The sequence below is a fragment of the Hydra vulgaris genome, chromosome 04 (genome assembly GCF_038396675.1).
Source record: "Hydra vulgaris chromosome 04, alternate assembly HydraT2T_AEP".
In the NCBI taxonomy this organism is placed as follows: Eukaryota; Metazoa; Cnidaria; class Hydrozoa; order Anthoathecata; family Hydridae; genus Hydra; species Hydra vulgaris.
The window spans coordinates 21,885,897-21,901,408 of record NC_088923.1 but is presented as its reverse complement, the minus strand read 5'-3'; the positions used below and the strand labels follow the sequence as shown (position 1 = coordinate 21,901,408).

The window sequence follows — 15,512 nt, the reverse complement described above, 5'->3', positions numbered from 1 at the left end:
AACTTATCGTGCTTTAATTAATGATTATTAGATCGAAAAAGCTGCCTATTGATTGCATTTAGAAATAATAACATATCTAATATCTAAATTAGGTAATCTAACTAAACTTTTGGATTCAAAATTCACATTCAAATCCAAAAGTTACATTAAAAAAAAAAACAATTTTCAAAAGTTAAAATACTAAAATACTTTAAAAGTAAATCTGGTTTCTTTTTAGTAAATAATTGTGGTACAACCAGATACACAGTTCACACAGTAGAAAGACCTGTAGTTTAGATTGCTGTGATATACATTAATATAAGGTATAGCTTTAAAAATAGATAAAATGTTTCTGAGCATTGCGCACATTTTTTTTTTTTTTTTAATTTACTTTCTGCATTCGCACCTTTTTATTTTTTATTGTTAAAAAAAAATAAACAAAAAAATTTAAAAATGATAAACGAACTTTATTTTTATGTTGCATGTGTGCTATTTATTGACGTTTGTTTGGCAAGTTGTTTCACCAGAAGTATGGTAACTAATTTGATTATTGTTTGAAATACCAATAGAAATTAAACTTTATTCAAAATGATCTTTAAATACAATAAACTGTTTCACAACAAATACATTACTGTAAAATAAAATTAAGAATATAAAATAGTAAAAACACAAATATTTTCTTATAGTAAAAACAAACACTTGGGTCATTCCATGTAATCGCGGTCGTAACATTTCTACTGTAAAAGGTGAAAATATAAGCAAGGAACTTAATTAACCTTTTTTTTTTTTTTTTTGATAAGTTATTCATTTGGTCACATATTACTTCCTGAAAAATTTACAGTAAATTTTGCATCGCTATGTCGAAATATAATCAGTCGCGGCCGTGACAGCTACAAAAACAGAAACAGAACTTGTTTAAGTAATTTTGTTTTTATGTAGAAAACTTTCAACAAATTATTCTTTTTAATTATTTTTTATAGGATGTTATATTAACTATAATACAATTTTTTTTTTTGTTTTTTTGTTTTTTTGTTTATTCATGTTTTAGATAAAATAAGAGCTAGCAGAAAGTCGCGACAAAATATTGTACTATCAGATTACTTTTTAGGTATTTTTAAGGTATTTTTTAGCATTGCCAAAGTTTTTAAAAGTATAGAAACAATTTAAACAATGTTTATAGTTATCGTTAGGAAAATACACGAAATATCAACAAGTTTTTAATAAAAAAACGTAACAAATCACTTTATTAAATTGCAATATTAAAGACATTTAATTAAACTAAACAAATCAATTAACTAAATTACGATTTTTTGTTTGATGTGTTATTCGTCTGATAGTGGTGATATTTTTTTCATGCTAAAAACTTTATATCCTAACTTTCCAGTAATGATCATATATCTTCAACCTCATAAAGTCGTATATCTTCAACCTTTTCTGCTAGCAGTAAGTTATCGCTTAGTTGACAATAATGTTGATCGATTTTATTTTCAGTCAAATATATTAAAATTACCGTCGAATCTTTGCATATAGCTCCATAAAACTGCCAAAACACTGACGCATGTTTTGCTGTGATCATTTTTTATCTGTTAAATAAGCAACCATATTTTTCAAATCTTTACCATAAACAGCAACAGTGAAGATTGTTATTAGAGATTGACTTCAATAAGCACTTTGAACTTGTTCTTGATAAGTAAAACAATAGTTTTGGCTAAAACCAACGAAGAACAAGGAATATCAATGATACCTTGAGCTTTTTGAAGATCTCTGTGTTTACGGTGTCGTAATTTAGCAAGCTCCTTATTTTTCAATTCTTGGTCTGGCGTTCATTGTTGGCGACGTATATTACTTTGTTTTTTTTCTATTTCTTTTAATTCAGTTTTCTTTCTTTCTCTATAATCTTTACAAACTTGTATGTGTGATTTGGGCATTGTTTTAATATTTAAAAGTTCCCTGTATTTTTATGAAGAATATGTCATATGAGTTTTATTTTAAATTGGTTCATAAACTTTAAATATACAGTTATATCAATTGTTTAAATTACTCTTTATAACGCGCGTTTTAGTTTTTCGAATTAAATCTTCTCCTTTGACGCATTTGAAAATCTATACGATGCATTTAAACATCGAAACGACGCCTTTAAACATCAAAACATCGTTACGTCGCGGTCGTGACAAAAAAGAAATTGCATTTTACTTTTTTCCAGACAAGGATATAATAAACTTTTTTTTACATGCATATTCATTTCGACTAAAATGCTTTTGCTAAATATTTTCTAATTAAAAAAAATATTAAATTTAGGTTGTATAAAAGAACTAAATTTGTTAAAATTGTCGTGACAGTGAAAAACGCCTTTTTTCTTTTTAGTAACATACCAACTAATAAGTGAGATAATAATATCACTTATTAACAAACTTATTTAATCACTAATGTTTATTCTGAGAATTGAAAATTGAAAAAAAAATTAAAAACGTTTAGCACAACTCCATAATAAGAAATCTATGTTTTTTATATCATAAAATATTAAAAATGGCTACCAAATTTTAAATATCTCCTACACATGCATAAAAATAAATGGCGGACAAGACCGTCCCGAAAAGGTCTTTAATAGGGAGGGGGGTGTATGTATTTTTTTGTGAACTAAAAGCACTAAAATTAAAAATAAAAAAAAAAAGTCCTCAATATTTGCAATTTGCCAACTATAGTTCAAAACTTGTTCAATGTGCCAACTCAAATGCTTATGACAACTTTGGGGTGGGGTGGGGGAAGGGGGGTGGGACACCCTACACCAACCCTCCTTTGAGACGGCCTTAATGACAAAGTGAAGATATTTTTTTAGATTCACTAATGTGTCTGTTAATTTAATTTTAAAAATCTATTTCTAATATTCAGTTTAGAAATTTTTGAATTATAACAATCTTATACGGAATGACCCACTTCTTAAAACGGTTTATACTCCATCTTAAAATAAGCTCTTACCAAATTTAATATCATGGATTTTTTATTTGGAAAATTTTCTTTTGAATAAAAAGCAAACTTTGTCTTAAATTGCATAGCACTTTAGGGAATTGTAAAGATGAATTGAAACGGCTTTTACTTAACATGGACTTGAACATGGTATATTTAGATTTTAAATAACAATTTTGAAAATTTAATTTAAAAGTTTCAAGGTAAATAATTTAATAATATCGTTACACGTCTTTAACTTTTGTCAATAAAATTTCTTAGCTTAAAATTTAATAGTTAATATTGAAAAAGTAGTCATTAATTATTTAAACTTTATTAATGAAGTATAAATACAAACTAAATGAATAATAAATAAAATAAAAAAATAAGTAAAAACTAACATGAAGTACAAACTAAAATAAAACTAAAATACAACGAAAGAGAGGCAACTATGAAAGTTATAGTCCACAAAAAACTATAAGTAATGCATTATTTTTTCTATAAACAATACATTACTTATGAAAAAAAAAACAATTTTTTTATAAATAATGCATTATATATATATATATATATATATATATATATATATATATATATATATATATATATATATATATATATATGTATATATATATATATATATATATATATATATATATATATATATATATATATATATATATATATATATATATATATATATATATATATATATATATATATATATATATATATATAAAGCAATTTTCTGTGGTCTATAACTTTCATAGTTGCCTTTCTTTTGTTGTATTTTAGTTTGTATTTTATTTTTTAATTCATGGAAATAATTTTTAACATTAAAAAGTTAAAGCCTTGTAAAACTTGCAACCCCCTCAAGTTGAAGAGGTTCCTTTATATAGTCAATTTTTATATTGTCAAACTTTGTAAAGTCAATTTTTAAACGCTAAAAGATAAATTGTAAAATGTATAAAATTTATCAAAGAATATAAAATTATTTGAGAATAGTATTAAAAAAATACTTAAATAGTTTGTTGCTCTCGTTTTGGGCAGTTAAAACCAACATTTTAGGGCTTTTTTATTTAAAGGCTCTAATCATTGCAATATTTTAAAAAGCATCCTTATTTGGTTTAAGTATAAATAAATGAACGGAGTTTGCTCCATTTCACGAAGATAGCTCAAACATTAAGAAGTACTGCATTAATGTGATCTTAAATTTTAAATAATTTTATTAACAATGATTATCGATAATTTCCGCTATTTTAACTTACTTTATTTTTTTATTTCAATCATCATCAACGCTACTTTGAATCATTTTCAATCTTTTTGTAATATTTTAATTTTTCAACTTTTTTTTTTATTGTTTATCATGTTGTAACTGTGGTAGATAGATACAAATTTACAAAAATAAATTAAAACGTTTTTTAAAATTTATTTTAAAAGATGAATTTTTATATTTTCAGAAATTTATCAACTTAATATTTTGCGCACGAAAAATGTCCACATAAATCAGGACAAAAAAAAGAAAAAAAAAAGTAACGTCTTATTTAAAAAATCTTTTTGATTGAATTATATTTACTATTGAAAGTCGTGTTACCGAAGATATACCGTAGATGGCAAAAAAATACATTTTTTTGCCATCTACGGTATATCTTCGGGTAAAAAAAAATGTATTTCGGACCTAGTGTAAGTATGTATATTTTAGTAATTAAAATAGCAACTGCAGAAGCATATTTTAGTAATCTTAATATATATAAAGCGCAATGTGTGTTTGTGTGTGTGTTCGTTTGTTCTCTATAGAAATCCTAACCGCCGGACCGATCTCGATGAAATTTGGCATGGGGGTAGTCCTCGAGGGGGAGAAGGTTCTTAGCTGGGTTTTGACCACGTACCCCGATCCCCGGGGTCAAGGGGGCCTAAAAATGGGCCCCTATGACCCCGGGGTCAGGGGGGACCATTTTTTGGGCCCATTTTTGGGCCCATTTTTGTGTACAGATATCAGGTAAGCCAGTTTAAATATTGGCCCGGGCAACGCCGGGTAACTCCAGCTAGTAAACAATATTTATGACTACCATTTTATAATTACGAATGAAATTAACAAAACAAAGTTTGTAGATTTATAAAATTCTATTTACAGATTTCCATAAACGAAACTGGATTGGTTTTAACCAACCAAATTTAAAGACCACGTCACCTTTACGATTTAAAAAAGCTGCTGTTGCTGCAGACAGCAAATTATGCTCCTCAATCGGAGTCGATATCATAAAAAAGGGAGGAAATGCTGCAGATGCTTTTATCACCACTCACTGTTGTACAGAGATAGTAAACAGTCATTCTACTGGTTTGGGTGGTGGAGGATTTATTATATATTATAGTCGTAAAACAGGTTAAGAATTTGTTCTAAAACTTGATTTAAAAATATTTACCCAATAAAACTGGTTTTTATACTATTTATTAAAACTTATTTATTAAGAATGTTTTTTCCTGAACAAATAATTTATTTTTTAGGGAAATCTAAAGCATTTGATTTTCGAGAGACTTTACCTCGTGAATTTTTCTTAAACAGTAAAACTTTTTCTTTTTCACTAAAAACTTTCAACTGTTATTTGTACTTACAGTAAATACTCGAATAAGTGTCTTGTATAATTATTGCCTTTTTCCTTATACCTTTTTTTTTACCTTGGTGTTAAGGAAAGCATTTTAGAATTAAAAAAATTTAGTATTTATCATAAGCTAATTTTTAAAAATTCAAAAAAGCGTTTTGTTGCATAATTGTAGCTTATAAGATAAATTACGATTTATTTATTTTCTTAATAATTTGCGTCAAAGCTACTTATTTCATATTTATAAATGGTTTATAGAAACATCACGCTCTGGTCAGCAAATCTTGATACCTGGAGTATTAAAAGGACTTTTCTCATTATGGAAAAAATTTGGTAGTAAAAAAATATCATGGGAAAAGCTTTGGGAACCATGTATAAAATACGCTCACAAAGGTGTCCCAATTGGGGCTGCATTAAATAATGCAATTAATCAAATAAATTTAATAGACGATGCCTCTTTCAGGTATGTATCAACTTTTGGTAACTCATAAAGTATTTTCAAACTTTAACTCCAAGTTATTGTTCTGACCTAAGTCCAGTCTTTATGTTTATATTTACAGTCTTTAAATGCAGCCTTTATAACTTTATATTATTATTTATAACTTTATGCATTTTTATATATTTGTAATTATTTGTAAGGTCTCTAGTTGAGCTAAACGGTCACAAACTTAAATTTGGTGAAATAATAAAAAGACCATTACTGGCAAAGACTTTTGAAAAGATTTCTAAATCATGTGATGACGGCATATTTTATAAGTAAGTTTATTATAGTAACACATTTATTAATATAAACCAATCAAAACTTGTTTTTTGTTATTGGATTCAAGTTATAATAATATTTGTAACTCTTTTTATTTTTTTTAGTTTTATTCAAATCTTATTTGTATCATTAAAATATTTACATTAAAAGGTTTTGAAATTTTTGACACGCTTACTGTTGACAGTAATTTTATTTAAGATTTATCCAAGTTTTATATAATGCAAATGCATTAGTTCGTTTATTGCTTACCACCTGCTCTTCACAGATGCTTAACATACTCCGCTGAGACAGGTTGAGCAGCTTCTGAAACATTAAGCAAAGTTTTCTCAAACATTTCAAAAAAAAAGATTCTTTATTTAAAAATTTTTTTGCAGGTTATTATCTTTTTAATGTTAAAATAATTTTATAAATCCGACGCATGCTTGTGAGGTTTGCTAGATTTAGTAAAATTTGCACAACCAGCCTCGCTTCCTAACTTTAACTTAAGATACTTTATCCTTTTAACCAAGAAGCAGTATACAAAAAAGAATGCATACTGTTTCTTGGTTGATGTTATAAATATAATAATATATGACTATACAAATAAATAACACTCAATTTCAATATTTTTGTTTTTGAAAAAGATTTTAGAGGTGCCCTAATCCCCTTGTAATAATGAGAATGTTTTGCAAAAAACTGCAGTAGAGTGGAAGCAATAGCTGTTTAATACCCCGCTACTACTTCACACCCTCCTAACTTCAAATGCGAATACAATGAAATTACAGTTTTCTTTTTATTAATTAAACTCAATGGGTTACAAAACCATTTGTTATAATTTTTTTTTAAAAACAAAAACACTAATAAAATCAATATTTGTAAAAAAGCCTTTTTACCAAAGTTCATTTGTTTCATTAATACACATACGTACCTGCATTAATACACATATGTACAGGTATATACATATAATACAATTTGTATTCATCAAAGAGGTTTCATTCATTTTTTATTAAATTATTGTAAAACTATTTCTAATTACCAGGAAACCATTATTATATTTTAACTTTCATATTATAAAATCAATTCTGAAAATAAAATATTTTTAGAGGTAAAATTGCACAACAAATTGTAAAAGATGTCAAACTTAACGGTGGATCTATTACTTTGAAGGATTTGAGTAACTATCGTGTTGTAACTAGAAAGCCATTAATAACTAAGATTCGTAATTTAACAGTTCTCACTACGTCAGCTCCGTCAGGTGGACCTTTAGTATTACTTGCTTTGAAAATAATTGATGCATTCAACTGGACTAAAGATGATTTGCATAAAAAGCCTGCTCTGATCTATCATAAAATGATTGAAGCAATAAAGCTTTCGTATGGACCGTACACTTTCTTACAAGATCCAAAGTTTAGCTCAACTGCTAAATATGTAATTATATTCCAATTAGTAAATTTATGTGAGCAAACTTGACCCAAGTCATACAAAACTTATTCAAATTTTTTAGGTTGAAAATTATATGGTTGATCCTTCAATTGCTATGAAACGTTTTCGATTTATTGATAATATATCACATCCATTTAGTTACTATGGCCCTTACAATAAACTTGCACCTTTTAATAAACAAGGCACTTCGCATATTTCAATAGTTGACAACCATGGCAATGCTATCAGCGGAACAACATCAATAAATAATTAGTATGTATGATATAATCTACATATATATATATATATATATATATATATATATATATATATATATATATATATATATATATATATATATATATATATGTATATATGTACTTCTGTATATATACGTGAATTAAATATAAGTGTATTTGCATATACATTTATTGAGCAAACTTTGAATGGGTACTTGAGAATTTTCTGATGTAATGTTTTAAAATTTTTTGACTTTCAAATTTTATTAGTTTTGGAGCACGTATTATGTCCCCTGAATTAGGAATAATTTATAATAACGACGCCATTGAATTTTATAAAGAGTGGCGTAATCAGTATAGCATTAAACCAGATTATCCGCATTCTGGTAAACGTCCTTCGTCTCAAATGTCACCCATTATTATGCTTGATGAAAAAGGAGATGTTGTTGGAGTATTTGGAGCTGCTGGAGGTCGTTTTATATCCACTTCATTAATTCAAGTGAGAGACTTTTTTGTCACTTTTGTTTTTACTTTTTTATATACATGTTTGTATAAATATATTCTTTTAAATATAAATTTGTTTAATAATAATAAATAATGATAAAGTTTGCATAAATATATTCTTTTACATATATTATTTTAAATATAAAGTTTCAAATAAAAAACAGACGCTGAATTTAAAAAAAACTATTAATATTAACACTTTATAATGTATAAAATGTTTTGCATAACTCAAAGCATTTAGTTAACTATTTTCAAACATGAACCAATTAAATGAACTGAATTACTTATTTACAGGTTATTGTAAATTGGCTATACTTCCAAGATAACATTCGAGTTGCGATATCTCGACCTCGGCTACATTGTCAACTTTTTCCACCTACAATTTATGCAGAAGAAAGATTTTCTTTAGAGCTTCTTCGAAATATCATGAGGTATCAAGGAGTTTATAACAATAGTACTAAAACTTTGAACGGTAAATCTTATATTACAGTATTATTTTTTATTGTAATGTCTTTAAGTCTTTTAAATAACTTAAATTGTAACTTGAGTCAAATTTAAAGGTCATTCAAGCGAAGTTAAATAAAGGCAAAACTAAAATATATAATGTAAAATAATATATAATGACCATAATTGTTTTATTTATATATATTTATTAGTTTAAAAATTATATTTATATATATATATATATATATATATAAATACATATATATATATAAATATATATATATATATAAATATATAAATATATATAAATATATATATATATATATTAGGGTACGTCACTTAAAAAAAAATGAGCAAAGAAACTTCTAGCATCAATATAATAGTGCCAATATATATAATAAATAACAATTCGGAAAAAAATTTGAAAAAAATTTTTTTTTACCTACCGGGGAACGGTTTTTTTTGTCATCGTAAAATCGTAAAAATCCGTATATCAGAACGTAAAGTTTTCGAATTAAAAAAATTATATCTCAGTGAACATCTGTGAATTGTTTGTGTATAACACATGAAAAAAAAACTAGGGAAATGATTGGCATCGAAAAACCAAGATTAAACTAGGGCCGACGAGCTGGAAGCCCGGGGGGTTACCAGACCTTTTTTTTATTTTTTAGAAACTTCAAGTAATATTCAGTAATAATAAAAAAAAATTAGAAAGAAATAAAAATTCCCTACCTACCAGAGAATTTGTTTATTTTTAAGATGTCAGATATGAAAAAGAAAAAAACTAATGATATTAATATTAACTATTTGTTTGGCATAGTGACATATTCATGTTAAAACATATATTTACTGTATAAATAATCAAATTTAAGTGTCGTTTTAAAAAATGTTTCTTAGATCTTTTTTAGAGTGCAGCTTAGGCACTAATAGTCTATGAGCCAACCTAGCCCTGATAAATCCATCTCTTCTCTCAAATCTACAAACAGATGCAGATGCATCTGTCACTTCTTTTACCGCTCATTCGCAAGATTGTGTGTGTAGGGGAAAGTAGGGTGCTTCAAAAGGTATCTCTAAGAAATTGTCTAGATCTTTTGTAGGTATTTGACATGTAAATACAGGTTCTGATTTATCTTCTTTGTCCCAGTTGATCAGTTTTTGTATGGATATAGCTCCCAGATTGAGTTGGACCCTCTTCCTTGTCCTGAATCGAGCGTCTCCATACTCCGAACTTTTTCGTATCTCTTTGATGGTTTTAATGGCAAACCTCCTAGATTCTTTATCTGAGCTTGCTATAAGGGAAATAATCAAAGATTCAGAATCAGCAAAATAAGCTCCACTTTTTATGTAGGAAGTAACAATTTCTTTTATCTCATCCTCCTGTTTTCTTAGCAGTATTAACAATGTTACTATTGTTCCGGGGCCTCAACAATACTGTGTTTCATTTTGATTTTATACCACATGTGAAAATACACTTGAACTACCCATTTTATAATTAAGTGAAATCTTCTTAGCACATCATCAATAAAGTCATGGTTACTCATATGGAGAAAAATAATAGCTTCTCCAGTAGTAAGCCATTTGCTATAGGAAAGATTGACACACTTAGCCATTTTAAGATTTGAGTCCATCTTGCCTGTAGCCAAACATGTAATCAGTTTATAGCAGAGAGCTGAATCTGTTGACATTAAACTTAGAATTTTTTTCAGGGATCTGGATTAATGGTTCCAACTGCGCAATAAGTTCAAATGTATCAAGTTTTTCCATACTGTTTACTTTTAAAAGAGCTTTCCAATTGGTCCAGTGAAACCAACATTTGAATTGGTGGGTTCATCCAGAGTAACAATAATGTGCCTCAAAGGAAGCTCATTGCAATGTAGCACACGAATAGACCAGAAACACTTTCGACCCAACAATTGTTCAAGATTTGTCAACAAACCTCCATCTTTCCCTGAACCAGTTACAGCGTTTGTTGAATCTCCTCCTATTACTTCTAGAGATTTATGTACTCCCCGAGGAACCATCCAGTTAAATATCCCAATAGCTGCTTGTTTAGCAGGTTTATTAGGAGGTATTGCCTTCATGGATGTAAAATGTGTAATATAGTGACCGTCAGGTTCAGAAGTAACAGTAATGTGTTCTTCTTTCACAACCCTTTGATGAAATCGTTTTATTACAGGGTTGTGCTTAAAAACTCTGGTAAAATCTTTTCTGCTATCAGCAAATATACCTTTGATAGGTTGTAATTGAAACTTCATTTCTTCCGATGTCTTTACTTTAGTCATTACTGCTTTCTTAGCTCTAACAACTTTCTTGGGATCTACAGTCAAGTAGGACATTTCAGGTGTAAAAAAATTACAAAGAATAAGGTCTTGAAGAAAAGCTGAAACTACTGCTGATGTTGCAGCTGGTGAAATATTAAATCTCAAAGAAGCTTCAGCAGTACTACTAATGGACATAAAATTTAGTTTCCATTTATCTGTTGAAGCAGGTTCATCTTCCATTTCTATTCTATTTAAATTATCGTCACGTATGAACAGGGCCCCCTAAGCATTTTTTGGTCTTTGAGATAGCAAACTTCCAGACATGGAGCAAACTCCAAACATTTATATGTTTATACTTATGTCAATTAAGGATGCTTTGCAAAAAAAATGCGGTGATTGGAGCTTGGGAACAAAAAAGCCCCAAAAATTTAGCCCCACCTGCCCCAAACGTGAGAGCAACAATTTGATAAAATATTTTTTGTATTATGTTCAACTAGACTTATATTGATCGATAAATTTTAAATTTCATAGTAAAATATTTTAGCGTTCAAAAATTATGACCATATAAAGTTTAAACCCCCTCAATTTGAGGGGGTTGCAAATTTTATATTGTCATAATTTTTGAACTCTGAGAGATAATACTATGAAACTTAAAATTTATCGATGAATATAAGTCTAGTTGAAAATAATACAAAAAATATTCCATCAACTTGTTGCTCTCAAGTTTAGGGCACGAGGGGGGGGGCTAAATTTTTGGGGCTTTTTTGTTCCCAAGCTCCATTCATCGCAATATTTTGCAAAGCATCCTTATTTGACATAAGTATAAACATATAAATGTTTGGAATTCGCTCCATGTCTGGAAGTTATTTATCTCAAAGACCAAAAAAATGCTTTGGGCACCCCTGCGTATGAAAGACTCAACATAATCTTTATTTTTTGAAGTTTCTTCCTCTTCTTTTTTTCTAATTTGTTTTTCTAGACTTGACTTTTTTTTCAGCTTCCTCTTCTCTAAAGAAACATTTCTAACTGTTTCCTTAGTATCTTTACAAGTCATTTGATATTTTAATAGTGACCCAGTTTTTTCTCTTTCAGCTTTCAAACCAAATAAGTTCACTTTTTGGAATCTTTTTTCCCCTCGAACAAGTATACTGAATATGTGCAAAATCTAGACAACTATTTAATTTTGAGCACTTTTCATTACATAAAGTGATTTCACATTTACAAGATGTAATGTCAACCAATTGATCTAATTTGATTTCCCAGGTAGAAACAATTTTTTGGGCTGCTTTTCCTCTAGAAATATGACTAAATTTATTCCAGGCTAATTCTATTTTTTGTACCAAAGATATTTATTACCACAGGAAACTTGAAAAGAGCATTCAATCTTGTCCACTGTTGAAGAACCAAGTCTGCTAATTGTGCACTAAGTTCTCTTACAGACATAAGCCTCCTTAAAAATAAAACAAAGTGAATACAAGTAAATACAAACAATATTTCTGCAATCTTTAAATTTAACTTTTCATTACATACTTGTCAATATCTTTTTCAATGAGCAAACTTTCTTGTATTAAAAGACCCTTTCTCAAGATACCTTACTTCTGAAGGATTAAAATCATTCCACCCAAATACAGTGAAAATTTTGACTCTTTTTTATCCAAATTGAATCTAGTAATTTTAGGAGCACTCATTCTTCCTATTATTATTAAATAAATACTAGCCACTAACCAAACTGGAAATCAACTAAACCTGAAGTAAAGTACTTTTGTACTGCATATTCTTGTATGAGACAAATGCACTTACGGAAGTAATTTATTTCCAGTTTTATTGATTGCTAGTATGAATAAACAAAAACATATATTTAAATACAAAAATTATTTCAGAATGTGATGTATTGTATTCTTTCCAGAGTACATACAGAATAGTACATTAGTACAGAAGTGTGTATAATGTACATTTTGCGCAAAATACACTTTTTTACTAATGTAGTAAACGTAGAAAATAATGTACACTTCTGTACAATGCAATAAATGTAGAGATAACTGGTGAATACAAGTAAATACAAACAATATTTCTGTACAATGTAATAAATATAGAAATAGTTATTTAAAAATAACCAACAACTTTTCCGAACTTTGCATTTCTAAATATACAGGGCAGACGATACGGTTCTCAAAGTTCAGGGAGTTGTGGGGAGCACAATCATCAACTACTAAAAAAGGTCCTCCATATCTTAAAAATTCAAAACCTTTGTTAAAAAAAAAATCTTTTATAGAAAAAGTAAGGGGAGGGGGCAGTGACCCCCTGACCCCCTGGCGTCATCAGCCCTGGTGTAATCTCAATTTTTTAACGCCAATCATGTAACCTTTTTTTTATTATTTGTTAGACACAAAGAACATCAAAATCAAACTAAACTCACTGAGATATGACTTTTTTAAATTTGTGATTTTTTACAATCTGACATCTTCCTAAAAGAACCAGTTCCCCGGTAGGTAAAAAAAAAATTTTTCAAATTTTTTTATTGAATTTTTATTTATTATATATATTGGCACTATAATAATATATATAATCATCAACAGTCAAAAACCTACCTTTATTAAAATCCATCAACAGTCCAAAACCAATCTTTACTAAAAGTCATCAACATTCAAAAAACGACTTTTACTCAAAATTATATACAGTCATAATGCCTTTTATAACTAACAAACTGCTTAGATTGCTTATTGATATTTTTCTTGTTGAATTTTCTCAAAAAATCAATTAAAAAAAAATTTCTATGTAATCTTACCCAGTTAAAAAGATTGTTTCATCTTTTTTAAAACAACATTTTTTTTGAAAAAAGTAGATTTAAGCAGCCACAAATATAATATATATATTGATTAGAATGTTCAATCACCAAACAAACATAAATAAGCTTATGTATAATAAATATATAGTATATATAGTATATATAGTATATATAGTATATATAGTATATATAGTATATATAGTATATATAGTATATATAGTATATATAGTATATATATATATATATATATATATATATATATATATATATATATATATATATATATATATATATATATATATATATATATATATACATATATATATACATATAAATATGTTTATAATAAATATATACTATGTGTATATATATATATATATATATATATATATATATTAAAATAAATATTTAATATATATATATAAACATAGATGTATAAAACTGTTTTACGGAGAAAAATCAAAGTCATTTTTTAATTTTTTGAATAGATGAGATAATGGGTGTAGTCCAAGCTATTGTTCGTTTTGATGGAGAACTATGCGCAGATAGTGATTATAGAAAAGGAGGAAATTCAGCAGGCTGGTAGCAATGGTAACAATTCAGCAAGTTGATAACGATTCAACAGGTTGGTAACGATGCATTTAACTAAGCTTAAAAAAGTTTTTAATCTGATGTCAATCATTTTACGCGAGTTTATAAGAAATAATGCTACCAAATTGAAAGAGAAGTCGATTTCAATGTAACTTGGTCTAAAAACGGTAAAAAAAATACTATTCAGCACTCTAAAAGTACAATTTTGTACCCGGGTAAAAAATACTCAGTTAATAAAAAAATTATTACTTGGTCTTTTAAAAACTGTTGTATGGCTTTTAAAGAATAAACAACCCGAACTACCATGGCGCAACCGAGAATAAACAACCCAAACGAGCAGCCGTGGCGCAGTGTTTAGAGTTTTTGCTTAGAACCCAGAGGTCCGAGGTTCGACGCCGGCTCTAGCCCAATAAGCGACATTGGTTTGGAAGGAGGCGCGAACTTCTAGTCAAATTCTCTCCCGCGGTGCTCCGTGATAAGACCATAAGGATTTCTGGTAGCACATAAATAACTTAAAAAAAAAAACTATTTATAAAAAAATTATTTAAATTAAAATTATAGAGTACTCCCAATAGACTACTTATTACGAATAAAAGAACGTGATCATCCGTTGATCATCTACCGATCATTAAATGATCATTCAAATTTAATTCCATTGCATTCAAGGATTGTACAGAAAGCATTATACTTATCCTATTATATACAATTATAATTATATACGCAATATTATGAAAACTTACAAATAACTGAAAATTTCTAATGAAATTTAATGAATAGTTTATAATAAATAGTTCTATAATAGAGTCTATGATAATTATAATAATAATAATAGTAATAATAGTTGTAATAATAATAAAATGAACATAATATATCAAGAGACTTCCCAGTCAAGACGCGATATCAATTTAATATTAGAATGATATCAAAACCTTCTCATGCTATGATATCAGTAATGATATTATTATGGTATCATAACTTTGGAAAATAAACTTAGTTTATAGCAGA

The 15,512-nt window shown here is 27.6% G+C and overlaps 1 protein-coding gene across 1 annotated transcript; it reads left to right on the top strand.

Annotated features, from left to right (window-relative positions):
• The first annotated feature begins 312 nt into the window (after positions 1-312).
• LOC100199986 (glutathione hydrolase 1 proenzyme) lies at positions 313-14,771 on the top strand. The gene is made up of 10 exons (XM_065795789.1): positions 313-508; positions 5,057-5,305; positions 5,428-5,484; positions 5,781-5,985; positions 6,162-6,278; positions 7,365-7,689; positions 7,766-7,956; positions 8,193-8,421; positions 8,721-8,898; positions 14,405-14,771. The coding sequence occupies exons 1-10, from the start codon at positions 433-435 to the stop codon at positions 14,500-14,502; spliced, it is 1,725 nt and encodes a 574-aa protein (XP_065651861.1). The 5' UTR covers positions 313-432; the 3' UTR covers positions 14,503-14,771.
• The last annotated feature ends 741 nt before the right edge of the window (positions 14,772-15,512 follow it).